The sequence below is a fragment of the Balaenoptera musculus genome, chromosome 11, assembly GCF_009873245.2.
Source record: "Balaenoptera musculus isolate JJ_BM4_2016_0621 chromosome 11, mBalMus1.pri.v3, whole genome shotgun sequence".
In the NCBI taxonomy this organism is placed as follows: domain Eukaryota; kingdom Metazoa; phylum Chordata; class Mammalia; order Artiodactyla; family Balaenopteridae; genus Balaenoptera; species Balaenoptera musculus.
In genome coordinates this window covers 62,914,531-62,939,960 of record NC_045795.1, presented here as the reverse complement: position 1 = coordinate 62,939,960, position 25,430 = coordinate 62,914,531, and the positions used below count along the sequence as shown (strand labels likewise).

Genomic DNA, 25,430 nt, shown 5'->3' with positions numbered 1-25,430 from the left:
AAAGGTTTGGGTTCAGCCCTGGGTTTGGGTGTTAGCCTGGTGGCAGGCTCAGGCACCCCAGATCTGAGCCTGGTGGCCTCCCAGGGAAAAGAGACTTTGAGTTAGAATTGTCTAGTTGGGTCAGTTAAGACTCAAGGTCACCAGTGCCCAGAGCCAGGCCCTCAGGGCTGCAGCCACTCAGTGGGTGGGATCTGGGGACACCAAAAGGGCAGGGGCTTGGGTCTGGAGCTGAGGGTTGGGCTTGCTGGGTGTCCCCTGTGCTACCTACAGGTACCTCGAGTCCTACACAAGCTGCGTGGCAGTGCAGGCCTTTCAGAAGGCAGTAAAGAGGAGGTGAGCACGGAGTGCTGCAGTGGGCCTCTGAGTTGGTGGTGTCTGGGAGGGAGGCCTTGGGGAAGCCACGTCCCCAGAGCAGTGAGTGTCACGGCCCGGGACTCATCCTGAGCAATCCTGGCTCTAGCAATTACACGCTGATCCGCACTGAAGAGAGGCAGGGAAGCCTAGTGAGGCTGTGAGCAGAATCCATATACCAACTAGCGGGAGTGACCCTGGGGCGGGGAAGCATTCCTAATTGCTACTCAGGGCGGGCTTTAATCTCTGAGATACTGCTACCAAATCTCCAAGAGGGTCACTCAGCCACTGTTTTTCTGATGGGAGAGAGGTTTGGGGTCTGGGACTGGTCCTGGGATCTGGGGGATTAGCTAGGGCAAGGGGGCAATGGTGGCAGGTGCGGGAACGGAGGAGGGGAGAGTGAAGGGGTGTGTGGCCCTCCCTCCACTCAGAGAGTACTGGCAGGGCCAACGGAAGGCGCTGCAGCAGCTCCTGTCGGGCATGAACTCAGAGGGCTCGGTGGGCACAGCGCTGGTCCATGCCCTCTGCCAGCCACTCACCCATCATGTGCAGCAGTACGTGCTCCTCCTGCTGAGCCTCGGGGACACTGTTGGGGAGGTAGGTAGCAGGGGTGACGGGTAGTGGGGGGAAGTTGCTGGTTATCAGGCCTGTCTGCCGTGGGGAAGCTGAGGGACGGGAGAAACGGGCCTCTGGCTCAGGGAACCTGCCTACTCGGGAACCCTGGTTTGAGAAGGACCTGGCCACGCCTTGGGGACATGGTCTTGTTCTGGGGGGTTTGAAGGGACATGTCCTTGCCCTGGGGTATCTGAGGTACATGGCCCTGCCCTGGTGGAGCCAGCAGAGACCCGGAGAACAGATGTAGAATCATATACTGGGTGTGAGGACACATGGCCCAGCCCCAGCTGGGGGAGTCATCGAATGGTCCTAAATCCCCTGGAAGCATCCTCCTACTACCAGAGGAGGGGCCGGCAGGGAGAAAAGGGAAAGCTTAGACTTAGACCCAGCCCTCCTGGCCAGCTGGGGCCAGGCCAGGGCTGGGGCAGTCATCACAGGGTGGGAGAGGATTCTGATAATACCCCGCCCCGGCTGCTCTGTCCCCCTACAGCGTCACCCCGCCCGGGAGCTGTTGGTGCACGCAGCCACAGTCTTTGGGAACTTGCAGTCCTTCATGAGGCAGGAGCTGGACCAGGCCATGGCCACACAGGCCCTCTGGCACACTCTGAGCAGCCGGCTGAGGGTGAGTTCGAGGCCTGAGGGGCAGTGAGGGAAGGGGTTGCCGTCCGGCAGGGGCCCGTTGGGTAGCTTGAGCTGCCTGCTGCATTCTCCATGCCTCAGCTTCCCCACCTGGGTGGGGGGCAGTGGCTAAAGCAGGTGTCTGTGACGTTCCCCTGTCCAGCCATCCTCACCCATTTGCTGAGCACCTCCTGGGCTGGGATGTGAGCTTCTGGCTCTGGGGAAGAGTGGTCAGCAGAACCGACCCTCTCTCCTGGGATGTCACTGAATGATTGCACCCCCGAGTCACTGCCTGTATTGCCCCTGCAGGAAGGAAAGTCCCCTGTGCTCTGACAGGGCGTGACAGGCTTGGGGCCCAGTGCAGAGAATTAGGAGGACAAGTGAAGGGGACAAAAATTGCCAGAGAGAGGCAGGGATTGTAGAACCCTGGGTGAGAGTTGATGGAGGCTTGGCTGGGGCCGTGGCCTGAGATGGGGTGGAGGAGGACAAAGTAAGGCTTCAAGAGAAGTTGTGCTGTCCTGCTGGGTATAGCCAGGAATGAACCCCCCCCACCTTGGAGCCCCAGTGCCCATCACTGACCTGGGAGCCTCCAGGAGATGCTCAGAGTGTTGGGGGGAGGTGCCTGGGGCAGAGGCGGGCAGTGGAGTGGCCGGCAGCATCCAGGACAGAGGTCCCTGAGCCTTGCACCTCCCTCCTCGCCTCGCCAGGATGTGCTCTGTACCCCCGCTCGCCGACTCTTGCAAGACAGCCAGGACATACCTGTGACGGTCACCCCGCTGAGGGCAGAGCGTGTGCTGCTCTTTGATGATGCCCTTGTCTTGCTACAGGTAGGGTGGGGCTGGCCAGAGGTCTTGGGGTCACAGTGGGGGTCTGGGAGCTGGTTGAAAAAAGGAGTAGGAAAGAGACATGTGGCTGGGAGCGAGAACTTGGGCCTGGGGAGGTGATGGGGACAGAAAGGCAGAGTGCTAGGGTGGGGGCAGCAGGTGGAGCCATCCCTGAAGGAGTGTGGGCTATGGAGAAGGGCTCTTCCAGTCTCAACTCTCCACAGCTGGCATCCCTGTTAAATGTCTTCACCTCAGTTTCCTTATCTGTAAAATGGGACAGTTGTCAGTTTGTCCTTCAGCAGATGGCAGACAACTCCTAGTTCTCTTCCTCCCATAGGAGAGGAACCTCAGACAATGGTCATAGGTGGCCCATAGTGGCTGAGGAGGGCTGCATGAACCACTCAGGGCACATGCAAGGCTTCTAGAGAAGAGTTCCATGTAGCAGCAGTGCCCGGGCTCTCGGCATTACGGAAGTCAGGAGGGAGCCAGTACTAGGGTTTGGGATTTGTTATGTGGCCCATAACCTTGGCTGTGCCTAGTTCCCCCTGAACTTGTATTGCCCTTGTGATAGCCAGAGCACTGTCTTCTCTATCCCCCTAGAGTGTCAGCCTGGAACTCCCCTGCAGATAGGGAGGCTGAGGCCTAGAAGGGATGCTACTTGCCCATCCAAACTTGTGTCTCCTGAAGCCTGGTTTTGGGGTTTTGATTCAGTTTGAGTTTCTCTCCACTCCCGATTTCACCCTCTGTGCTCCAGGTACACTGAAGAGATACTGTCACTAAAAGGTGCTGAGCCCTTTCCCATCTCTGGACCTTGGCACGTCCTGTTGTCTGTGCTGGACCCTCTCTTGTCCTGGCCCATGTCTGGCACACTCCTCCTCCCCTTCAGGCCTGGGCCTGGTACCGCTTCCACCTGTGTCTGTTGCCAGGTGAAAGGTCACTCCGCAAAATCTTCCAGAGGAAGGGAGGTTTGGTCTGGCTCTCAGAGCAGGGATGACATTCCAAGTAGAAGGAACAGCACATGCAAAGGTTCAGGCTGAGGAGAGTTTGTGGCAAACGGAGGAGGCCCGGGCAGTGGAGGGGAGTGGTCTGTGTGGTCTCAGGTGTCAGGCTCAGCCGTAGGGACCTTAGAGAGGTTTCCAGCAGGGGCTAACAAGATCCACGCATTTCCAGAAGACCACTCCGGTGGCCCTGATGGAGCAGAATGTCGGGAGTGCAGGAGGCTGATCCTGGGTTTCTGGCCAGGCCCTCGGGTGGGAAGGGAGGTGGAGGAGCTGCCCTGGAGATGGGGAACCGGCAGGGGTGGTGTGGGACTCAGTGCTGGGCGTGCCGCGCTGAGCATGCTGGGGACACCCAGCGATGTGCCAGCGAGCTGGTGCTTGGGAGCAAGGCCAGACCAGAGAATAGGTGAGCATCTTGCCCACCTGTGCCCCATCTTCTTCCAGGGCCACAGTGTCTACACCTCTGATCTGAAGCTGGTGTGGGTGGAACCTGGGCAGGACGGGTGAGCACCCCCATCCAATGACACCCCAGGCCTTCCCTCCCTCTACCCCATGTAACCTGCCCACCCCAGGGCTCTGACTTGGGCCCTCCCTCAGCACCCTCCTGGACAGAGCTGGGGCCTACTCATCAGCTCCATCTGTCTAGGTGCATGTTTCACCTCCTCACGCCTGAGGAAGAGTTCTCCTTTTGCTCCAAGGACCCGCAGGGCCGGGTGAGTGTGGGCGGACTGTGAATTCGGGGAGTGGGGTCAGGGGAGTGAGGGAAGGTGACAGGAGGGTAAAGGGAGGGCACAGGTGTACAACCCTGGAGGCTCATTGGGAATGTCAAGCCTCTGGAGTCATGGTCAGAGTGAGTCAGGGGTCAGCCTGGGCTCAGGCATCAGAATGCCGAAGAGAACAGGTGTTTTTCTCTGTGAAGCCAGAGTTGGGGCCTGTTCGAAGGTTCTGTTTGGCTTCTCTGGGCAGGCCCGAAGCTGCAAACAAGTATCTCAGGTCTGAATTAGGCCCCAGGGAGCAGCGCGGGAGCCATTGGAGGTCCCCGCAAGTGATAAGAGTGGGGTGTGGGTAGGGTGATACCTGATGCCGCCCCAGGAGGCTTCCTAGAGGGGCTGTCTCCAGCAGCAGTGGCCTGTCCTATGTTTCCCTGTCCCCCCGCAGGTGGCCTGGCAGTGGAAGGTTACCCAGGCTGTGTGCCAGACCTTGCGTGGGAAGAAGGACTTCCCGGTGCTGGGGGCGGGCCTGGAGCCTTCTGAACCCCCCACCTGCCGCTGTGGAGCATACACCTTCCGTGCGGAGGGCCGCTTCAGCCAGGCCACCTATGAGGGCGAGTGGTACTGGGGCAGGCCCCATGGCAAGTGAGTGACCGAGGCTCTGGGCCAAGCAAGGCAGGGATCCTCCTGGGAGTCTGAGGGGCAGACAGGACCCATATGGACCTAATTGCCTCGGGGCATGAACCAAAGGCTGTTACCCCCTGTGGTGAATTCTGTTTGTCCCCCAGAGTCTCTCTTAAGTCCTCTTGGACAGGACCTGGCCCATTGTAGGTTTGTGCCAGATACAGTCTTGATGGCAGTGAGGCTACCGAGCGTGGGGGAGACATCAGGAAGCCGACCTGCAGGGCCCACGGTTACCATTCTGTTCTCAGGCGGGTGGAAGAAAACTTTCGTGTCTACATAGCATTGTCTGGTGATGGTAGAAATGTTTTGCAGACATTCTGTCTTCATCAGTCCTTACAAGAATGCTCTGGGGGAGTGTTATCACCCCCTTTATAGGTGCAGAAGCTGAGGCCCAGAGACTGGCATGACTTTCCCCAGGCCTCAGGGCAGGTTCTAGGGTGAGCCTGGCCTCAGTTGCAGGTTGACACATCCCCACAGACTTTTGAAGAACGTGGCCCTAACTTGTGCTACAGCTGGCGAAACCAAGGCCCAGAAAGCAGAAAGGACTCGCCAAGGTTACGCTTGCAAGCATTCCACTCGTTTCTGATAACCTGCCTGCTTCCAGAAAGGGCTTGAGGAAGCTTATGAACAAAAACACAGAAAAAGCAGTGCTGTGTCAGAAGAGGAGACAAGGATGGTAGAAACCCCACTGACTAGCACTTGGCTTGAGCTTGAAGGTTAGCTCTGAGCTTCCTGTTGGCCAAGGGAAAAAGGCAACCTGGATGCTTCCAGAGCTCTCCCTGCTGGGTGTGGAGCGCACTCTGTGAGGCTGCTGGGGCCATTGTGCCAGGAGTAGAGAAGGGCTGAGAGCCCATGTGGGGTCATAAAGCTTGGAGAAGAAGGCCGAGTTGGGGCAGAGAGTCCAGTCCAAGGGGGATCGAGGCCTTGGAGACAGTCTGTGGCGGAGGCTGGCTGGGTGTCTTGTGTGTGTTGAAGGTCTGGTGGGTCTGGTGCCCATGGACCTGATGCCCGTGGACCTCGACTGTGTTCCAGGGGAACCCTGAAGTGGCCAGACGGGCGGAATCATGTGGGGGATTTCTGCCAGGGCCTGGAGCACGGGTAAGGCTGGGGCTGACACGGGACTGTGTGGTGGGCAGGCAGGGAGTGGTTTCCACCCCTCTCCACTGTCACCAGCCTGGCCCCATCCTACATTCCCAAACCTCAAGCAGAAACTTGGAGGCCATGTGGCCCAGCTCCACTCATTGTCCTAAAGGGGAAACTAGGCCTGAGGAGGGGGGCAGGTCATGGAGGGAGTGGTCCAGGGCCAGAAGGCCCTCCCAGGGTGCGTGGGGGTTGGGGTGGAGATGGGGTGTCCTGAGGGGCTCTTGGGAGCAAGATGGGGCTCAGCACCTCTCAGATTCTCCCCATTGTCTGAGAAGCCCCCTTGGAAGAGCAGGGACACTCCTGGGCATGGAGGGGGTGTGACAGGTGTCTTGGGCCAGGGCTGTGGCCCCAGTGCTGACTTCCCTCCCTGCCCACCCATACTGACAGCTTTGGCATCCGCCTGGTGCCCCAGGCCTCCGAGGATAAGTTTAACTGTTACAAGTGCCACTGGCAGGAAGGCAGCATGTGCGGCTATGGCATCTGTGAGTAAGTGACCCTTGGCCTGATGGCAGGACAGGCTCGTGGGACAGGCTCGTCCTCTGGGAGGCAGGGCCAGCCATTGGTGACCCTCCCCAGGTACAGCACCAGCGAGGTGTACAAGGGCTACTTTCAGGAAGGCCTGCGGCATGGATTTGGGGTCCTTGAGAGCACCCCGCAGACCCCTCAGCCCTGCAGGTACACGGGCCACTGGGAGAGGGGCCAGAGGAGTGGCTATGGCATCGAGGAGGACGGCGACAGGTGAGTGCTCTGCAGCCCTGCAACAGGATTGAGGGGCAGAGAGGGCCCTCACAGACCAAATGCCTCAGGGCACGGGTTCCCTGTCATCACTGGGTCCATTCTGTCTGTCCCCCCAGAGTCTCTCTGAAGCCCCTCACTTTCTTTCTACTCCCTCGGTTGTTGCTGAGGCTCAGGATGAGGGACCCTGACCTTGACTGCAGGAGCCCCCCCACTCTGGCCCCTCCCTGCGCTTTCAGAGAGGAGTTTCTGACCCCCTGATCTGGTCCTATCAAAGGATCACAGCCCTTCCAGGCTCTCTGGGCTGAGACAGAGCCCAGTGTCCTTGGCCTGACATTTGAGGCCTTGCCTGCTCCTCTGACCTCATGCCTGCCATGCCACCTGTGTACCCCCCAGCCTTCTAGACTGCTGAACGTCCCCACGTATCTATCGTACACTCCTACCTCAATGGCTTTGCATATGTTAAATGGCACCCTTACTCCATCTGTCCTTCCTGCCACCTCTCCCGGGAAGCCTGCCAGGATGCCCTCCCCCAGGCAAGCTCCCTTCCTCCTCCACCCTCATTCCTCTTGCAGGTCCTGACCTCACCTGCCCTATGTCTGACTTGAGTGGATTCAGGCCATGTCATTGCTCCTTATCTGACCCCTGCCCCCAACCCCGGTCCCATGCCAGCAGAACACACAGAAGGTACATGGGAACAACTCTGATCCAACTCTGGCCCTACTCTCTCCTCCCCCAGGGGTGAGCGCTATATTGGCATGTGGCAGGCTGACCAACGCCATGGCCCAGGGGTCATGGTCACCCAGGCAGGTGTCTGCTACCAGGGGACCTTCCAGGCAGACAAGATGGTGGTGAGTGCAGTGACCCACGTGCATCCTGAGCTACCCTTTCCCTGCTCTGGGGGCTCCAAAGCTGAACTGAGACTGGTCAGGGGTGGATGGGGCAGGAAGCGGAGTTCCGACATGCTGGAGGGAGCCAGAACCTGGGCAGGAATCCAGTTCTGCCACCCACCTACCCTGGCCTTGGCCAAGTCCCTTCCCCTCCCAGCCTCAGTTTTCCCATCAGCAGCTCAGGTGAACTACTTATCATAATGACTCAGTAAAATAGCAACAATGAAGTGCACAGTAATGAGGATGCCAGCAGCCTCTACTACCCATGTTTATAGAACCCTAACTGGGTGTCTAGCTCTGGGCTAAGCCTCCCAACATGATCTCGTGGGATCCTCCCAGTAGCCCTGGGGTCATGTTATTGTCCCTAGTGTAAAAGTGACAAACGTGAGGCTTGGAGAGGTCAGAGAACCTGCCCAATGTCGCATCCTGTTGATCATCAGAACTGAGGCTCAAGCCCAGGTCTCCTGCGCCCGGGCATAGCCCTCACCTTCTGCCTCACCCACACCCTGCCAGGTGCTTGGCACATAGTGAGGCTCTGGCCTGATGGCTGTTATTGATATTGTGGCTTGTTTGTTTATCTATACTTTGTCCTGGAAAGGATTGAAGGAGGAAGAAAAGGTAAGAATAGGCACATAAAATAGATTCAGAAATAAGTAGAACACCAATTGTATCCCATTTGGTTCTGAGCTTCCTGGCAGCCGATGCAGCACAGGAGCCTGATCAGCTCCGCTGTCCCCGGGGTCAGTGACAGGGAAGTGGGGATGGTTCAGGAAAAGCCCAGTACTTCCTGAGCTGTAGGTGGGAAGGAAGGGTCCCCCAGGAGGCTTCTTGAGAGAGGCTGCTGGAGGGGAGGAGCCAGGTCCCAGGGTGTCGGTCAGGGTAACCCAGGGTCGAGGTCCATGGGCCTTGTGCTCAGTGCTCAGCAGGCCAGGGGCTGGCATCCCACCTAGGCACAGTCCTGGGAGGTATGGCAAGGCTCAGGACCCTTCTGCCCATGGGTCACTGCCCACCTCCCCTCCCCACCGCCAGTCTTCTGGCCCTTCCTAACCCACTGCTCCTACCCTCCCCGCTTCCTTCCCTAGGGCCCAGGGATCCTTCTCTCTGAAGACGACTCCTTGTATGAGGGCACCTTCGCCAGGGACCTGACCCTCGTGGGGAAGGTGAGAGCCACTGAGACCCTACTCCACTCCCTGCTGAGACCTTGGCTGGGGTCTATAATCTCCCTGCTTGGATCCAGGGCTGAGGGTAGGTGGAGCAGGTAAGGGAGGGCCTCTCCCATTTCCACTACATCTAGGGGGTGGGTGCAGCGACCATTCCCTGCTGCGGAGGTGTGATTTGATCGGGTGTGAGTCAACAGGGGATAGGTAGGCTTGCCTTGGGTGCAGAGGGTGCTGGTGGTCTCCTGGCTGTGTCCCCTCCTGGCCCCCAAGATAGGGATCCACCCCCTCCACCACCACCATCAGTGCCTTGGACAGGTGCCCCTGGAGGCGTTGTCCTTCAGTATGTTTCTGCCTGAGCTGACCTCGCAGAAGGCAGTTGTGTCCCTGCTGGGGCCTTTGGAAATGTGGGGGCTGTTTGACTGGAGGGTACTATGGCATCTAATGGATGGAGACTAGGAATGCTGTGAATGGGACAGTCCCATGCAGCAAGGAATTGCCCCTCCTCAAGGCTGGTGATACCTCATGTCCTCCCTAGGCCTCTGCCTACTTCTGGACCCAGTGGTGGTCCTCCCCACTCTGACCCGTGAGTCCCTTCTCTGTCTCCCTCGCCGTTTCCTGCCTCAGAGATGAGCCCCTTGGTGGTGGGCACAGTCAGGGGCTCCTGCAGGGGTGGAGGATTATGAGCCCCTTGGGGTGGGGCAGATTGAATGGATGGTGGGAAGGCCATCCATCAGTTTCTAGCCTCTGTGACCCAGGATGGACAGGCATGAGGCCTGTCATGATGGGATGGAAGGGCAGCTGGACAGACATCCCTGCATCTGTCTCCCGGCTTCCAGGGCAAGGTCACCTTCCCTAATGGCTTCACCCTGGAGGGCTCTTTTGGCAGTGGGGCAGGGAGAGGACTGCATACCCAGGGTGTGCTGGACACAGCTGCCCTCCCTCCAGATCCAGGCAGTACCCGCAAGAGGTGAGAGACTGACCGTCTGGCCTGTGTATTCTGAAGCCTTTCTGGGGGGTGTGTCTGTGTGTGTCTATGTTTCTACCCTAAAGACTCAGGTCTCATTAGAACGGCTTTTCTGTACCTCCTCTTAGCTCTTTGGAGAGTTCAGAGAGCTCAGGTCACATAACCCTTGTCAGAGACTCTTGGAATTAAGGGCTATGTGACGGTAACTCCACATGCCACAAAACTGGAGAAAAATACTATGTGTAGGCTTTGCTTAGACCCTGCTTTTTTTGTAGGAAGGGTACAAGACAGTTTATGAAACAAAACAAACAAGAATAAGACAGAAAATTAAAGTGTGAGTTGAGCTTACAAGAAAGGGAGGTGCAGATAAGCCTTATAATCAAGCATTAGCCTGGCTCTTTGAGTTCCCTGGCAGCCAGGGTAAAGAAGGAAACTTACTAAGTGGAATCACTGTCCCTATCATGGGGTATTTGAGAAGGGGATGGACTTCTTCCCTATGGGGACAGAGTTCTTCCTTGGAAAACTTCCTTGGAAAACTTCCTTGGAAAACTTCCTTGTTCAGGTGGTGACTCTTACTATGTCTGTTGAGGTATGGGTGGTGGTTCTAATGGTGCCAGCCAGCATTTCACATGTTGACTACTTGACACATTGTCCCTGCATGTTTCTTTTCCCTGACAGCAGGAGCTAAAAGTGGATGGCAAACCCTAGGGGTGTGAGCCCAGGTCGGGTGCAGGTGTAGGAAAATCTGTGAGCGTGACATGGGAGAGCAGTGCTCCATTAGACACTGCACCAGACACATACACGGCCAGACCCTTAGGCCTATTGGCTGAGACAGGATCAAGCTCAGGAAGGACCCAGGTGTGGTAGGAGGGAGAGCGGGGTCCCGTGGCGGGGGAATCCTGGGATTTGGGCCCTGGTCTCTCTAGGCCGAGACCCCACTCTCTGGACTCGGCCTTCAGCTCTCCAGATCTTTCTGTTTCTTTTCCAGTGCTCTGTGTGCCCCTGTCTCTTTTCTCTACCACGGAGTAGATTCTCTCTGACCCTTCTCTGCCTCCCGTTTCTCCTCCTGGAGCCTTGGAGGTCAGGCCGCTCTGCATCCCCCACTCCATCCACCCAACCTGGGCCCTGACTCTGGGCCAGGCTGGATATCCCCACCTCTCCAAGGGCTGGACAGGGTCCTGCCCAGCATGGCTCCATCCCTATCCATGTCTCCCACTGCCTCCATCGCAGGCAGCTGGGCCTGGGCGTCTTCCCCGTGGAGAACCGCTGGCAGGGCGTCTATGGCCCCTTCCAGGACTTTGTTCAAGCTGGCTGCCCTGGAGACCTGCAGGAGGCCCTGCTGGGCTTCCACGTGCAGAGCTCAAGGGAGCTGCGCAAGTCCCAGGAGTACCTGTGCTGCGAGAGGTGAGGCCCAGGCGTGCGTGGGCGTGTGCACCCATAGGGCATCCAGAGCTCAGTGTTGGGGTCAGTGGGACTCTGAGTGGGCCAGGGGAGGAAGGCTTCCCAGAGGGGGCAGGCCTGGGCGTGGGTGAGAGACGTGTGTGTGTGTGGTGCCCCAGGACCCACCCCGAGGACCACGCCGGCAGAATGGAGGACATCCTGGAGGAGCTGCTGCAGCACCGGGCGCCCGAGGCCCTGCAGCAGTGCCTCAGGAAGGTAAGGGCTCCAGGGGAGGGTGCTGACCAGAGGGGACAGCCCTGCCTGTGGGCCCTTGCTGAGAGGGCCTCGGTGCTCCCATCTAAGAAGTGGGGTCTTGCGTGGGCATGCTGTGCTCCAGCCCACGGTGCTGAGTATCTCTTTGTTGCCTTTGCACCTGCCCAGGCCCTGAACAACTCTCTGCATCCCCTGGGAAAGCTGCTCCGGACTCTGATGCTGACCTTCCAGGCCACATACTCAGGCATTGGGGCCAACAAGCACCTGCAGGGGCTGGCGCAGGAGGAGGTGAAGCAGCACGCCCAGGAACTCTGGGCCGCCTACAGGTGAGCTTGGTGGCACATGGGGACAACCACTGCCCTGTGACCCCAGGGCGGGGGGTGGGGGGAGCTCTGCCCTTTCCAAGCATCAGCTCTGCCTGGTACCCTGGGTAGGAAGGGTGCCTTTGCCTTGGGTCTGGATCGAGAGAGAAACAGGGTGGGTTGGTTAATATGCAGCTGGTGAGCATAGGGGTTAGAGGGTGGGGAGGTGATAGCAAGGCCTGACTGCAGCCAGAGTCCAAGCCCCAGCCAGGCCCTGGGCTAGCCCTGACCCCAGGAGAACTCTAACCCCACTGCAAGCTGAGCCTGACCTGGGCTCAGACACCATCTCCTGTCCTGTCCTGGCTGAGCTGTGACCTCTTCAAACACTATAAACTGAAACCTTAGATGCTGCAGTTAGTTCTGTTGTAGGGTTCCAGGACACTCAGGCGGACATCCCGTACTCCCAACCTCACTGCTGGGGTTTGGGCCGCTGGGCTCTGCAGGCCTCAGGCTCCATGGTTCTGAGGGCGGAGCCCACCTGCCTGGGCTTTGGTGACTCCCATCCTGTGGGAGATGGCAGCCACGCCACCCCTCCTTTTGGTTTGCAGGGGTCTGCTGCAGGTTGCCTTACAGTGCAAGGGCCAGGCCCCAGAGGAAGATGAAGATGCAGAGACAAGGTGACTGCCCCCATTAGGTCTGTGGGGTTCTCTGCCCTGGTGCAGCCAGGCTCGGGTCCTGGGAGTCCTTATACCTTTGCTCCTGGGCCCTCCCTCGGGGGAAAAGGGTATTTCTTGGGAAATGTTAGGGGTTCATGCTGTTGACCAAATATTGTTCATTGACCATTCAAGAATCAGAATGATCCATGACCTCTCTTCCTTGAGCAACCTGGGGAGGGGCACTGCCACAGTGCATCAAATGCATCTTTGTTCTAAACATGTTATCCCACCCTCATCTCTTGGGTGTATGGCGGGTGAGCAGCTGCCTCAGACACCTCCTTCTCCCTGTGCACAGATGTGGAAACTGAGGCCTGGCAGGGGCTGAGCCTGAGGTCACACAGAGCAGGAATTAAGTGGGTCACTAAATCTGTCTCCCCAGTCCCCCGAGACCAAACCTTACAATTTGCCTTCAGATTCCAGGCCCAGAGATCCTGATCAGAGAGGTCTTTCTGTTACTGCATTGCAGGAGGCATGGGAAATGGGGTTAGACATTAGGGAGAACTTCCCCCTGAGTCCTAGGAAGCACAGAAAACTAGGAGGCAGAACTGGACTAGCTTGGAATGGCTGCTGAGAGCTTTGCTGCAGGTCACTCATCTATCAGGGCCCTGGTTTTGCTTTCAATCAAATGGGGATCAAAATTCTGCCTCAGCTGCCATATTGGTTCTCAAAGTCAACTGAGAGCGTGAGGTAGTCACAGATGACAATTGGTTGTGAAATGACTGAGAACAGGCTGGGAAGGGTTTTCTCCGGGATGGAGGAGGCTGGAGGCAGGAACACTGTGGTGGGACGAGGAGTTCTGTGGGCTCTTTGAGGGGCAGCTCAAGTAGATCCCCACGCCCACCCTGCTGACCCTGACCTGTCCTGGTGGCTCTCACTCAGGGAACTGCATGTGCACAGGTTGGTGCTACCCCTTGTCCTGCCCAGCTTCTACTCGGAGCTCTTCACGCTCTACCTGCTTCTTCATGAGAGGGAGGACAGCCTCTACAGCCAGGGCATTGCCAACCTTAGCCTCTTCCCCGACACCAAGCTGCTTGAGTTCCTGGACGTACAGAAGTAAGCCTCCCTACCACGCCACGTTTGCCAGAGTTATTGTGTAGCAGAGGGTACAAACCCAAATTGTCTTCAGCAAAAAAGCGGGGAGGTTAATTGGCTTGTGTACCCATGAAGTTCTAAGGTGTGGCTGGATTCAGGTGTGGCTGGATCTGGGTGGTCAGCTGCATGATAAAGGAAGCAACTTCTCTCTTTCTCTGTTGGGCTGTCTCTGGCTCCCCCGTATGGTGACAAATATGGCACCAGCCACTCGAGGTTTATATTCTCCCAGCTCAGGCCCCACAGGGAGCTGGTGTCTCCTTCCCAACAGCTCCAGCAGAGCCTCTGAAGTTCCTCCCTGGCTTGGCTGGGGTCTTGAATGTGCCCCTGAATGCTGGCTGCGGCCCAGATTGGCCAGGCTGGCCTCAATATCTACCACTGGGGCTGGGGCAAGGTCGCCTGCTCCCAGCTCTTGGACTGAGAGTGGGAGAGGGGAGATCCTCAAGGGGAAACCGAGGACTGTTCCAGAAGTAGGTCAGGGCCTCCCTTCTCCCCTCAGTCATCAAAATATTCTTTCTCCTCCATGCCCCTTTGATCCATTGATACTACCAGTGTTGAGGGCATGAACACACTCTCTCCTCCCACACCTGGTCCCCTTTGTCTCAAGGTGATGGCGCTTCCCATTCCCCCTCCTGCCAAAAAACCTTGTTTCCCCTTCCGATGTGGTGAATGTTTCCTGTATCTGACCAGGCACCAGCCCAGAGACCTGGTTGTCCATGGCTTTGCAAATGTCCGTCCTCCCCACCCCTCCTGCTGCCTCAGTGCCGCCTCCTCCATGCTGGCCTCCCTGCTCCATTGGCTCTACTTGCCTTGCGTGGCATCCCTACTTCTCACCAGCCTGGGCCAGCTCACTGAACCCCTGGAGCAGTTTGCACCACTGAGCTCTCTGGCCTGACCCCCAGGACTTTGCCCAGGAGGGTCCCCTGGCCTGCAGCACTGCCCGTCTGTCTCCTCATTGTGTCCCAGTCCCACTCGTGTTTTGGGGCTGCATGGAGGGCTGCCCCTCAGGGAATCCCTCCTGCCCTCCTCTTGCCTGGGCTTCACACAAGCGTTCCCAGATGCCATTGTGCATCCCCTGCCCCTTTCCCCTGCTCAGCCCTCCTGGGGGACATGGAGATGCAGGGAATTTGCCCTCTGACCTCAGACCCCGCACCCTGGTCCTGGCAAAGCTTCCCATCTTGCTTTAATTTCAGGCACCTGTGGCCCCTCAAGGACCTCACGCTGACGACCAATCAGGTGAGAGTGTGGGCCCATTACCTGCCCAGGAGAGGGAGGCCTGATCCTGAGCTGGGCCCCCAGGTTTGCCCAGGCTTCCGAGCAGCTCTCTGCCTCATGGTCACTGGTCAGAAGCTGCAGAAGCGGGTGAGGGAGGAGATGGCAGGCTTTCTGCACTGTTCTGATTTCCCATGTGGGTGAGTGTACAGCCACAGTGACCAGGTTCAAGCATAGGTTCCACCCTTTTACTGGCTGTACGACCTTGGGTGAGATACTTGATCTCCGTGCCTCAGTTTTCCCATCTGTAGAAGTAGTCCCTGATGCAGTACTAGTACTACCTCATGTGATTGTTGTCGGGAGATGTGGGCCAGAACACAAGGGGCGTTGGTTCTCAAATTGTGTTTGCTGGATTGGCAACATCAGCATCGTCTGGGAGCCTGTTAGAAAAGCAGATTCTTGGACCCATCCCAGACCTACTGAGTCAGACTCAGGGAGTGAACTTGGAGTTGGTGTTTCAGCAAGCCCTAGGACTCAAGAGCCATTGACATAGAACTGGGTGGCACCCAGTGACCATTGGCTGTTATGATGTTTATCTTCTTTTTCCATTTTGATCCTCCCAGCCTCCTGGAGTCCATTTACCCCACTTTACAGTTGAGTAAACTGAGGCTTACAGTGGATCTGTGACTTGCCCTGGGTCACTCAACCCTCTGGGCAGAGCTGTTGTGAAGCCAGTGATGGGGAAGGGGTGGGTGGTGAGGGGCTCGGGGGCCAGCCCTGACCCTGGGAAAGAGGAGGTGACAGAGCTGGGGGGCTGCGGCCTCATCTAACCCACTCCCCCAACCACGCAGAGATACTCCCTGGTCAGAGACAAGTGCTTCCTGTCAGCCACGGAATGTCTGCAGAAGATGATGTGAGTCCACAGCCCAGGGAGGGTGGGCGTGGGTGGCAGGAGTGTTGGGGCCCCTGGTGGGGACTGAACCTGAGGGCCTTGATCTGGAGCCAGCTACCCTGATGCAGCACCACGGTGGACCCCCGGGAGAAGCTGGAGGTGCTGGAGAGGACATATGGGGAAATTGAGGCCACTGTGTCGCGGGTGCTCGGCCAGGAGCACAAGCTGCCCATGGACGACCTGCTGCCGCTGCTCATCTACGTGGTGTCGCGTGCCCAGTGAGCCCCAGCTGGGGGTGGGCTGCCGGAGCTTCCCTTCCCACCCTGCCCACCCCCAACCAAGACATACTCCAAAGTCTTTGAACATGGGGGTTTATGGACACAGCCTTTCTTGGTACACATGGGGAAGCTGAGGCCCAGAGAGGCCCACCCAGGGTCCTGTGGGTGCCAAACTCAGAGCAGGGACCACACCCCAGGTGTCCAGCCACCCAGGCCAGAGCTCCTTCCCGGCCGCTCGGTGCCTGTCCCTGATAGGTCCCCTTTTCCCTCTCGTTGTGGTGGCGGTGGTTCTCCAGAATCCAGCACCTGGGAGCCGAGATCCACCTGATCCGTGATATGATGGCCCCTATCCACACAGGAGGCCTGTATGACTTCTTGCTCACGGCCCTGGAGGTGAGGGACAGAGGCGGTGGGCCCAGGCAGAAATGCCCTGGCCACTGGGGCAGACCCCTTTCACCCCAGACACCATCACGGGGATGAGCTCAAATTCACAGCTTCTGTGTGTCTCCATGGGAAGGGTCCTCACAGAGCCACTGCTCTTGCCCTTGTTAAAAGGGCTGGGTGGGGGGAGGTGGGCACAGCGCATCCCGGCCCTCGGATCCCCAGGGCTGAGTGTGTTCCCGGCTGCATCCCTGAGCACAATAGGAGAGGGAAGGGCCCATTTCCTTGCAGACTGTGGCTGAGGGCTGAGTTGGAGACACAGTGGTCCAGGCCCGGGAGGTGGGTGCACCGCAGTGTCAGGCCCTAGAGCCTGTGCATGTGGCTGAAGCAGGCAGGCCAGCTGGCTTCAGCCTCGCCTCTCTCCCGCCAGTCCTGTTACGAGCACATCCAGAAGGAGGACATGAGGCTGCATCGCTTGCCCAGCCGCTAGAACTCCAGGGAACCGTGGTAGCTCAGCTTCTCCTGGACAAACCGCAGAGCTGAGAGGGGCCACCGTGGAATTCCCGTGGAGTGAGCGTGGCCCAGTCTGGCCCTTGTGGCCCACAGGACAGAAGGCAGGATGAGCCCTGGAGGTGGCTCTTGGAGGAGATGAGCGTTTAATTTCTCGCAGGGAGATGCTGCTGCTGTCCTGACTGGGAGGAGGGTGAGGGCGATGGGTGTGGCCCCAGAGCTGGTGGTTTCCCCTCCCCTGCCCCCTGCCACTCTCTAGGCCAGCCTCGGATGACCTTTTTGACCTGCAGCAGCTCATGGACTGGGGACAAGGAGCCCCTGGCTTCTCCTTGCCTCATCCTTGCCTCCAAGTTATTGAGCCTCTCTGGGCTTCAGTGTTGCCATCTGTAAAATGGTGGACTACATGGTCTGTAAAGGGCCTTCCATCCATCTTGCTGACTTCTGGCATCCTTCCGTAAGTCTGACTTTGGTCTGTTGGGCTGTAACTGAAGTTATTGTGTCTTGGGTTGTGTCATTCCATTTCTCCTCTCCTGGTCAGAGGCTCCAAGCTGCTAGTGATGGCTCCGTTTATTGGGCTTTTTTCCCATGAGTTGTCTCCTGTGGACCTGCCTTCTTCCCGACTGCCCCAGGGCAGAGCTGGCCTCTCAGGGCTGCAAGGCAGAAACAGCTCCAGCTCCACCCTGACCTGCTGGGTGGCCTCTGGCAAGGCCCTTCCCCTTGCTGGGTATGCAATTGAGAGCGTGGGCTTGGAGGTCTCTGAACTACAGTCCGCATATCATGGCCGTGCTGGAGCAGGCTGGGGGCAGGGGAGGAAACTCACCTTGCTTGCCTCACTGCCAGCAGGTGCCAAGGGAATTACACACCTATGACCTCTGTGGACCTGCGTGCAGGAGGGACAACGGAGGCATGAGGTTGGCCTATGCCCTGACCGATAAGCACCTCTGGCTCAGGACCCCAACAGGAGTTGGGGAGGGAGGCATTGGGAGCTCCTTAGCCTTTGGGAGGGGAGGAGTTTATTTAAATAGTGGTTCTAGTGTGGAACCAAGAAACACAGAACTGGGTCTCGGGGCAGCTTCATCCCTGCCGGGCCTCAGTTTCTCCTCCCCACATGGAGGAGTTTGGGCCAGGTGGCCTGCAGGGGCTCCCCCTGCCCTAACAGGAGATGTGTGACAGTAGGCAGGGTGACTGTGTTCTGAAGTGGTCCAAGGGCAAAGCATGGGGAGAGGGTGGGTTTATGCAGGGGCGTAGCCCTGGAGGACAAGCTGGCCCCAGCTGCCAGGCCCATGCCTTGGACTGTCAGCAAATTGGGTCACACATCTTGGCTCTGGGTGTGCCTTCCATAAAAAGAACCCTGAGGGAGGCTCCAAGAAAGCCTGGGCCCAAGGCCGAATCCCCAAGGATTTAGCAGGGGGTGATCCAAGGACCCTCAGAGATACTGTGGGGCATTGAGTGGAGAGACTCAGCTGCCTCCATGCACTGCCGCCTCCAGAGGAAGGGGCGGGGGTGAGCTTTCCCTGGCTCGTTCCGCCAAATGTGGCAGCTTGAATGGAGAAAAGTCCTGGGCTCTGGTTTTGCCAGACACTCCTGTGGTGTCCCCGCAGAGTCCCTGGAAGAGGGTTGAACTGAGGAAGGGTAAGGATATCCAGGATGCCGTGGGCATGCACCTCACCCAGGACTATGGCAACTCTCCAGGAGTTGTCAGGTAGTTCTTGTCCCTTAACAAGTGACAACAGCCTTGCCCAAGGGCAGCCCTGAGTTGGTGCGATGCTGCAGCCTCACTCCAGAGAGCACCGCACACTCCCCGGCTCCATCAGGGTCAGTGCACGCTCACCGCAGTGCAGATTCACCAGGACCTTTCACCCATCCTCTTGCTGGGCCTCCCCAACACCTACTGAATTGGGGCCCCTGGACAGGGCTTCAGGAGATTCCCAGGGCAGCTCGGGCTGCTGTGTCAGACCCTTTCAGCACAGCCATAGAGCCAGCAGGGGCCTTCGAATTAGCGAGTGAATTGACAACTGAGGTCAGTTCTTCATTTACAGAAGAGACACCTGGAGCCAGGTAACCACCTGCCGTGTGGGTGCCTGGGGAGGCTGATGGAGATGGCCACCTGCGGGCAGGCGAGTCCCCGCTCCAGTGATGGCCTCCCCCGGCTGCTGCAGGAGCCCCTTCGCTGCAGTGAGAGCACTGGTGTCCACTCTGTGAGTCTGGTTGGGAACCAGGAACTCTCGCGCCTCGGGTGATCCAGCTGACGTCAAAAGCAGCCTCTGTCCTCCGTCCTTCTGGTCCCCATCTCTTCTTCAGGATGAGGATTCTGCTTTCAGCAGTGATCGTGAGGAAGTGGTAAAATTCTTCACAATCAATCTCAATCAGGACTTCATGATCACCAGGGCCTGAGAGGAGAGAGGCCAAGGGAGATGCTTTTCACTGACGGCATTCTGACAGGCTACAAAAAGCCACACTGGCCCTGCCCTCAAGGGCCTGGACTTGGGGCTGAGAAAGACAGAGACACCTGAGAGTTATTAAATGGCCTCTCAGTGAGCAGATGTGTCCGAGTCACACGCCCCAACCCCCCACTTTTCTCCCCCAGTGCAGCCCTGGTCCTGCATGCAGTCTCTCATGCAACCTCTCAACCCCTGCTTCCCCCCCCACCCTTTACTTCCCTTCAACAGTCAAACCTATCAGCTGCCACCTCCTGCTCTCCAGCTCCTGCCCCTCCTTGTTCTGTCCCCTAGAAATGTCCTCCTCCAGTCCCACTGGGTCGCAGGCTGCTCCATCCTCGCAGGCCCAGCTCTCATGAAGCCCCGTGTCCCAGGGCGGGAGTCTCCCCGCTCCCCAGCCCTTCTCCAGGGCCCCTTCCCCGGCCTCATCACGTTACTGGTGTGTGACTGGTGGGTGCCTGCTTCCCCCCAGTTCACCAGGCACACAGCTCACTGTACTTGCTTGGCCGAGAGAAGGGGGAACCGGATCCGAGTTCTGACCAAGTCTCTGTTTATTCAGACCACCCCTGAGGGTGCTGGGAGCTAGTGCACAGTCTGGGCAGCCCCTTGCCCACTGCAGCCCCAGAGAAGGCTGGAAGGAGTTGAGGTGGGGGTGAGAGAGCAGTCAGAGCAATGCTGTGTAACCCGAGCAGGGACCTGAGTGAGGGCCACATGGCCTCAGCTGTTGGGGCTCCCAGAGGGATGGCTGCTTACTGTGGGGTCAGCGAATGGCAGGGACTGCCCTCCTGTGGGCACTGGGGAAGGGATAAGTTCAGGGTTAGGGTCAAGGTCAGAGTCAGGGTCAGTGTCAGGTTAGGGTTAGGGGTTAGGATTGAAGTAAGAGTGAGAGTCAAGGTCAGGTTCAGGTCAGCTCAGGGTCCTAGTGCAGGTCAGGGCTTTCCTGGTTGGCTTGGTCAAGAGTTGTGCAGAAGTGAGCTCTGGCTTTTATCTCACTGTGAGCAAGAACCAGGGATGGGGACCAGGCTGCCAAGGCCTTGACCTGTCCATGACCTCGGCCAAGTCCTTCCCCTAACTGGGTCCTCTGCGCTGTGTGTAAGGAAGGTTGCTGCTAGGCACTATTGTTCTGCCATCTAGGAAGGAGGAGGAGACCTGGAGCGGAGGAACATATGTTCTGCTCCTGGAGAAACACAGGACTGAGCGGCTAGGTCAGGATGGGAACTGAACCCAGACAGCCTCACACCAGAGCCCAAGCTCCACCTGGGGGGTGAGCTGGAGCCCAGGAGTCGGGGCCACCTCCCCTCTCCCCACATGCACAGGAGGTGCCTCGAGATGGGCAAGTCTTTCCCAAAGCCACCTCTGCATGTGCCCCTGGATGAGGCCTGCCCCCTCAGATCCAAGGGGGGCTGGCAAGAGACCAGGAGAGGGGGAGGTGGTCCCATCAGCAGGACCAGGTTGGGGGTGACAGATCCAGCAATTAGTTCAGTTTAGAGCACTAGCTGTGGTCTGGAGGAAGCACACAAGAGAAGTTTGGTTTTGTTCTTGTTTTGTTCTGACAGTAGAGGGAGACCACAGGGCACCAGCAGTAATAAGATGACGTTGAGGGAGATCATATCAGCAACTAGAAAATTAATCTTATTTTGTCATTTTGGTGGAGGCCATCCTGCCTCCCGAGTCAATAGTCCTCAGTTCAGAGTGTCCCGAGAGTGGGTGTCCAGGACTTAGATCGAAGGCAGTGGTGATGGTCTGGGACGAGGTTGCCAAAGCATTCTGAGATGACAGGCTGGTCCAGGTGTCCTGCAGGTGAGAGCCAAGTCGCTAACGCCCCCCTCCCCAATGTCTCTGACCTTCGGGAGTCCGAGGTGCTCCTTCCCCACCAGCGGAGCAGCTGTCCTTTCACGGCTGCACGGTCAGTATATGTATGACCTGTCCCTGCAGCACCGGGACTTGACCCTTTTAGAAGTCCTCGCCATTTCTTACTCTGGCTGGATTCATCCCTGGGAGATTCCTATGTGGCATCCCAGAACGTGGTGGCCATGCTGGCAGGACCACCTTAGGAGTTGTCATCTCATACTCATGCTCGTTATCAGCAATGTCCACAATTGCCTGATCCAGCAAGCATAGGCATGAGGTAAGGGAAGCCCCAGGCTTGTCATCTCAGAATGTTTTGGCAACCTCATCCCAGACCATCACTACTGCCTTCAGGAAACCAGGCTACGGGACCTGTGGGTGGCAGAGCAGAGCTGAAGGTGGGCACAGGAGGGGAAAAGGGAAGCGGGAGAAGGCGCATTACATGAAAGGTCCCATGAGTGCCAGATACTTGTCTGCTGTTGGCACTCGTGACCATGAGGCTGGCATCACTGTCTGACTAGATGTGTTCAGGGAGTTCAAATATGTAGCAGCACATTTAGGAGTTCTCAAATGGTATGGCCTGCATTTGCTCTGCAAGTGGGAATTGTTGTGTTGTACCCAGAAAGGGTATCACTGTAGTCAACACCCAGTGGTACCCCTGGGACAAGGGTAAAGGATTTCTAGAGTCTATTTGCCAGGACTGGCCGGGTCTAGTGCACTGGACCGTGCACCCCAGAGTTCTCTTTGTCACTTGCTGGTGGAGCTGCCAGTCAGGCACATTAGCCAGGCCTCCTTGGCCTCAGGTGCTGGCATTGCCAGGCTTTGATCTATGGCTTGATTGCCATGCCCTTTGTGATGATGTATCCAGGTGGCTGTGGTCTTTACCTGTGTGATGAAGAATTGGTCAGCATGTCAGTTCCACTGATGTTCATTGCCAAAGCATCCTTTTCCAGGGGTCATGGACAGAGTGCATGGGTCCTGTGCAGTCTGCTGCCACAGTGTTTGTCCCTAAGGGGCTGGGATTCGATCCAGGTTGTTCGGTTGTCAGGTGCTACACTGATGTCCATTGGCTACTGGCTGCAAGTTGGTGAAAATGTAACAAGATGTGTTCAGGGGGTGTCTTCCAGGACAAGCACCAGTCTGCATCTCTGTCCACGGGCAGAGTTTTTTCCTTTCCGCATGCTTTGGCTTTTTCCTGTGGCTCCCCAGCCACAGTGGACTGTTTAATATAACTGGTCTGACTGTGCATCGGGCCCAGGCATCCTCTGGGACCTTGGTGTACTGAAAACCCCACGTCTGAGGGTCACCCATTCACACAGGTGAGAGAGTCGATTGATGGCTGGTTTACTCCTTTCTTGGATGTACCAGTTTCATTTAATAACAGGTGCTTGCTGGGCAGGGCCCACTTTATCCCATAACAGATGTGCCGGGGAGGAGCAACACAGGGGAGCTGGTCTCTCATGGTCCACCTATGCCCAGTTAGAAGCCAAGTTAATTGGCCCTCACATGGGGTATGCTGAGCCGTGACTGTCAGGCAACTGCCACTCAAAACACCAGGGGTCGCCTTTGCTGCGTGTCAACTTCCTTCTGCCCCAGGCTTCAGGTTGCATATCTCAGTCCCCCACACTGTCATTGGAAAGGCTCTTTAGGACAAATTGGCCTGAGCGGGAGGCAGTCTGTACAGCCTGCTGGTTGCTTTCTTTAAGCACTTCTGCGTCCACAGCTCTTTAGTTGGTGTGTGGTGATCTCCTTCCCCGTCCACCCTTGTCTTCTAAACTGCTTTACTGCCACCACGTGGCTGGGCCGGGGAGCCTGGAGGGTACCTGCTGGGCACCAGTCCCAATGTCACTGTCCTAACTGTGGCCTTTCCCCAACGGCAGCATCCCTCACAGTAAGGAGAAGTAGTTCTCATCCTAAAACCTCTATTTCCACAAGGCATTATTCAGCAGGGTCAGCTACCTGGGTGTGTGGAATGTCCACCAAATGAAACAACACAGGTTAGTTTCAAGCACGTGGTAGGGCCAGTGTTGGCTGAAACGGCACCTTTGTAACCTAAAAAGAACAGCCTAAAGCACTATCCTTGCCTGGAGAGGAGCGGCCAGAGATCTCATCAGGAGCATATAGGGCCACAGCCCCGTGGAGTGTGGCTTTTTTCCCTGTTAAGACAACCTTCTGACTGGAGTTACAAATCCAGCACACAGTGATAGCGTCTGTATCAGAAACATAGGTTCCTCCACCTTGTGAGGGACGGCAGTTCTTTTCTTGATGCCCGAGGGAGGCACCCCCTTCTCAGAGTTCTGGGTTCCTTCCCCATAGGGCCCGTCTTCCAAGTTTCTATGTTTTCATATCTTTAGCCTCCCCCATTTCTTCCTCCAGCCCTAGGGAGAGGAAGCTGCTTTATATAACTGAGCATTCTTTTTTTTTGCCTTTTTAGTTCTTCAGTTGCTGGGTGTGGTAGGCAGAATAATTGTCCTCCGAAGATGTCCACAACCTAATCCCTGGAAGCTGAGAATAGGTCACCTTATATGGCAGAAGGGACTTTGTAAATGTGGTTAAGTTGAGGACCTTGCGACGGGGAGCTGATCCTGGGTTATCTGGGTGGGTTCAATCTAATTATGTGGGTCCTTAGAAGTTGAGGAGGGAGACAGAAGAGAATCAGAGGGAGATGTGACCACCGAGGAATGGCCCGGGAGATGCAGGAGTGGAGCACGGGAATGTGAGAGCCTCTAGAAACTGGAAAAGGCAAAGAAATGGATTCTCTCCTAGAGCTTCCAGAAAGGAACACAGCCCAGTGAGAGCCGTGTTGGATTTCTAACCTACAGAACTGAAAGAGAATGCATTTGTGTTGTTTCAAGTGACAAAATTTGTGATAATTTGCTCTCGCAGCAATAAAAAACACATAACTGGTTAATGCTCCTATATTAAATTCTCTTTGTTAATATAACTGGTGAGGTTTCATCCTCCCTGCCCTGGGCTAATTCAGAGACTCCCTCCAACTCCCTCATGCCCTGCATGTTCCTGTCACTCCAGATGGTGGGCAGTGTGAGCTCAGGGCAGATCCCATCTCTCCTACCTCTATCTCTCATGCTGAGTGGCTCTGACGTGCAGGAAATTCTTCCCTCTGATGAGCCTCTGTGTGTCTCTAATCTTGTGTGTCCTATAACTGGCCCCTGGATGGCACAGACCCCACAGGATTCCCAGGCTCCCAGGAAGCTAAGATTCTATTCCCTCCTTGCTTGTGACATCTTCAACTTATAAAGTACCCTGTCATCATGTAGGGCCTCCCCAGAGTTGGGGCTTTTGGCCCCAAACCCTCTTCAGTCTTTCACTTTAGGCCCTTCTGGTCACGTAGACCCAACTCACTCAGGGCAGGTAACAAACCACATGCCCTCCAGTTCTCTCTCGTAAAAAGAGATGGTGTAGCTTCCTCCACAGACCACAAAAACAAGCACCAGATAAACTGAATAGTTAAAAGGTAAAAATAAAACTAACTATATTAGAAGAAGAGATAGCAGAATAAGTCCCCAAATTAGTATGCGAAAGATCATTTTATTTAAGTATGAGCATGAACTCCTGTTGATGCTGCCTAATGGTTTTGGGGACCAAGTTAAAATAGCAGACCACCTGGTAGACTGTACCAACTATCAGTGCATAAGCTAGAAAATTCATTCAAGAAGTGGAGGGTAAAATGAAGTTCTTGTACATGTAAATAGACAATAGATTTAATGTTGGTGAGCAGAATATCCAAGATGACCTTGAAGTTTCAGGAACTGTTGACTGAGCATGGCTGTGCCCCTGGTATTACTAGAGCACATAGAAAAAAAAAAACCTTTGTTAATTGAGAAAGAGAAATTATAAATTTGGCTTTGATTCGCTGTCTCTATAAAAATGGTGATTCATTTTCATGTGTCTGTTACTCATCTATTTGAGAGCCATGAGTTAAATCTTTGGAATGCTTATTGGCTCTAGGACCTGTTTTACTCCTTATCCCTTGCAAGATGTTCTTATCAGGACTCAGCAGAAGACTAATGTAGCACTTAGGGGCAAAGATTCAGCCTAGTAGTCCTGCCCTGGAGGCCGAGATGGAAAAGATCTCCATGGCCACCGTGGTGCTGTGATAGACAGAGAAGGATGTGACCCAGACACTGCAGAACACCAGCACGCTTGAACTTGACTTCGTTGAAGGTGTCAGGTAGATTCCTGGCCTGGAGAGCCACAGCAGTGCTCCCCAGGGTCAAGGATCCCATGTACCCCAGGACACAGTAGAAGGCAGTGACAGAGCCCTTAATGCAACCAGTGATGTGTGTAGGGTCAGAGTGTGTGTTCATTTCAATGAAAGGAGGAGAGAGTCCCAATCTGGTTCTAGATAGTGACTTGGATCAGGGCACAGATGGGAAGGACAGAGTCAGGTGCGCCTGA

The 25,430-nt window shown here is 56.5% G+C and overlaps 1 protein-coding gene across 5 annotated transcripts in view; it reads left to right on the top strand.

The window, feature by feature from the left end:
- Positions 1 to 24,868, top strand: part of ALS2CL (ALS2 C-terminal like) — a 29,987-nt gene extending 5,119 nt beyond the window's left edge. Inside the window, exons 2-25 of one of the 5 annotated variants that reach the window (XM_036867975.1) lie at positions 271 to 333; positions 796 to 948; positions 1,457 to 1,588; positions 2,292 to 2,411; positions 3,851 to 3,909; positions 4,053 to 4,119; positions 4,529 to 4,761; positions 5,776 to 5,898; positions 6,331 to 6,429; positions 6,520 to 6,681; positions 7,418 to 7,529; positions 8,651 to 8,728; positions 9,565 to 9,695; positions 10,923 to 11,096; positions 11,252 to 11,348; positions 11,514 to 11,671; positions 12,256 to 12,324; positions 13,243 to 13,416; positions 14,646 to 14,688; positions 15,516 to 15,577; positions 15,685 to 15,834; positions 16,131 to 16,227; positions 16,646 to 17,179; positions 18,765 to 24,867. In XM_036867975.1, coding sequence (XP_036723870.1) covers positions 832 to 948; positions 1,457 to 1,588; positions 2,292 to 2,411; positions 3,851 to 3,909; positions 4,053 to 4,119; positions 4,529 to 4,761; positions 5,776 to 5,898; positions 6,331 to 6,429; positions 6,520 to 6,681; positions 7,418 to 7,529; positions 8,651 to 8,728; positions 9,565 to 9,695; positions 10,923 to 11,096; positions 11,252 to 11,348; positions 11,514 to 11,671; positions 12,256 to 12,324; positions 13,243 to 13,416; positions 14,646 to 14,688; positions 15,516 to 15,577; positions 15,685 to 15,834; positions 16,131 to 16,227; positions 16,646 to 16,705 — 2,517 coding nt within the window. In that variant the 5' untranslated portion in view covers positions 271 to 333; positions 796 to 831 and the 3' untranslated portion in view covers positions 16,706 to 17,179; positions 18,765 to 24,867. Of the gene's footprint in view, positions 1 to 270; positions 334 to 782; positions 949 to 1,456; positions 1,589 to 2,291; positions 2,412 to 3,850; positions 3,910 to 4,052; positions 4,120 to 4,528; positions 4,762 to 5,775; positions 5,899 to 6,330; positions 6,430 to 6,519; positions 6,682 to 7,417; positions 7,530 to 8,650; positions 8,729 to 9,564; positions 9,696 to 10,922; positions 11,097 to 11,251; positions 11,349 to 11,513; positions 11,672 to 12,255; positions 12,325 to 13,242; positions 13,417 to 14,645; positions 14,689 to 15,515; positions 15,578 to 15,684; positions 15,835 to 16,130; positions 16,228 to 16,645; positions 17,180 to 18,764 lie in introns of all 5 variants that reach the window. The other 4 variants (XM_036867972.1, XM_036867974.1, XM_036867973.1 and 1 more) reach the window with 4 other exon arrangements.
- Positions 24,869 to 25,430: the final 562 nt, after the last annotated feature.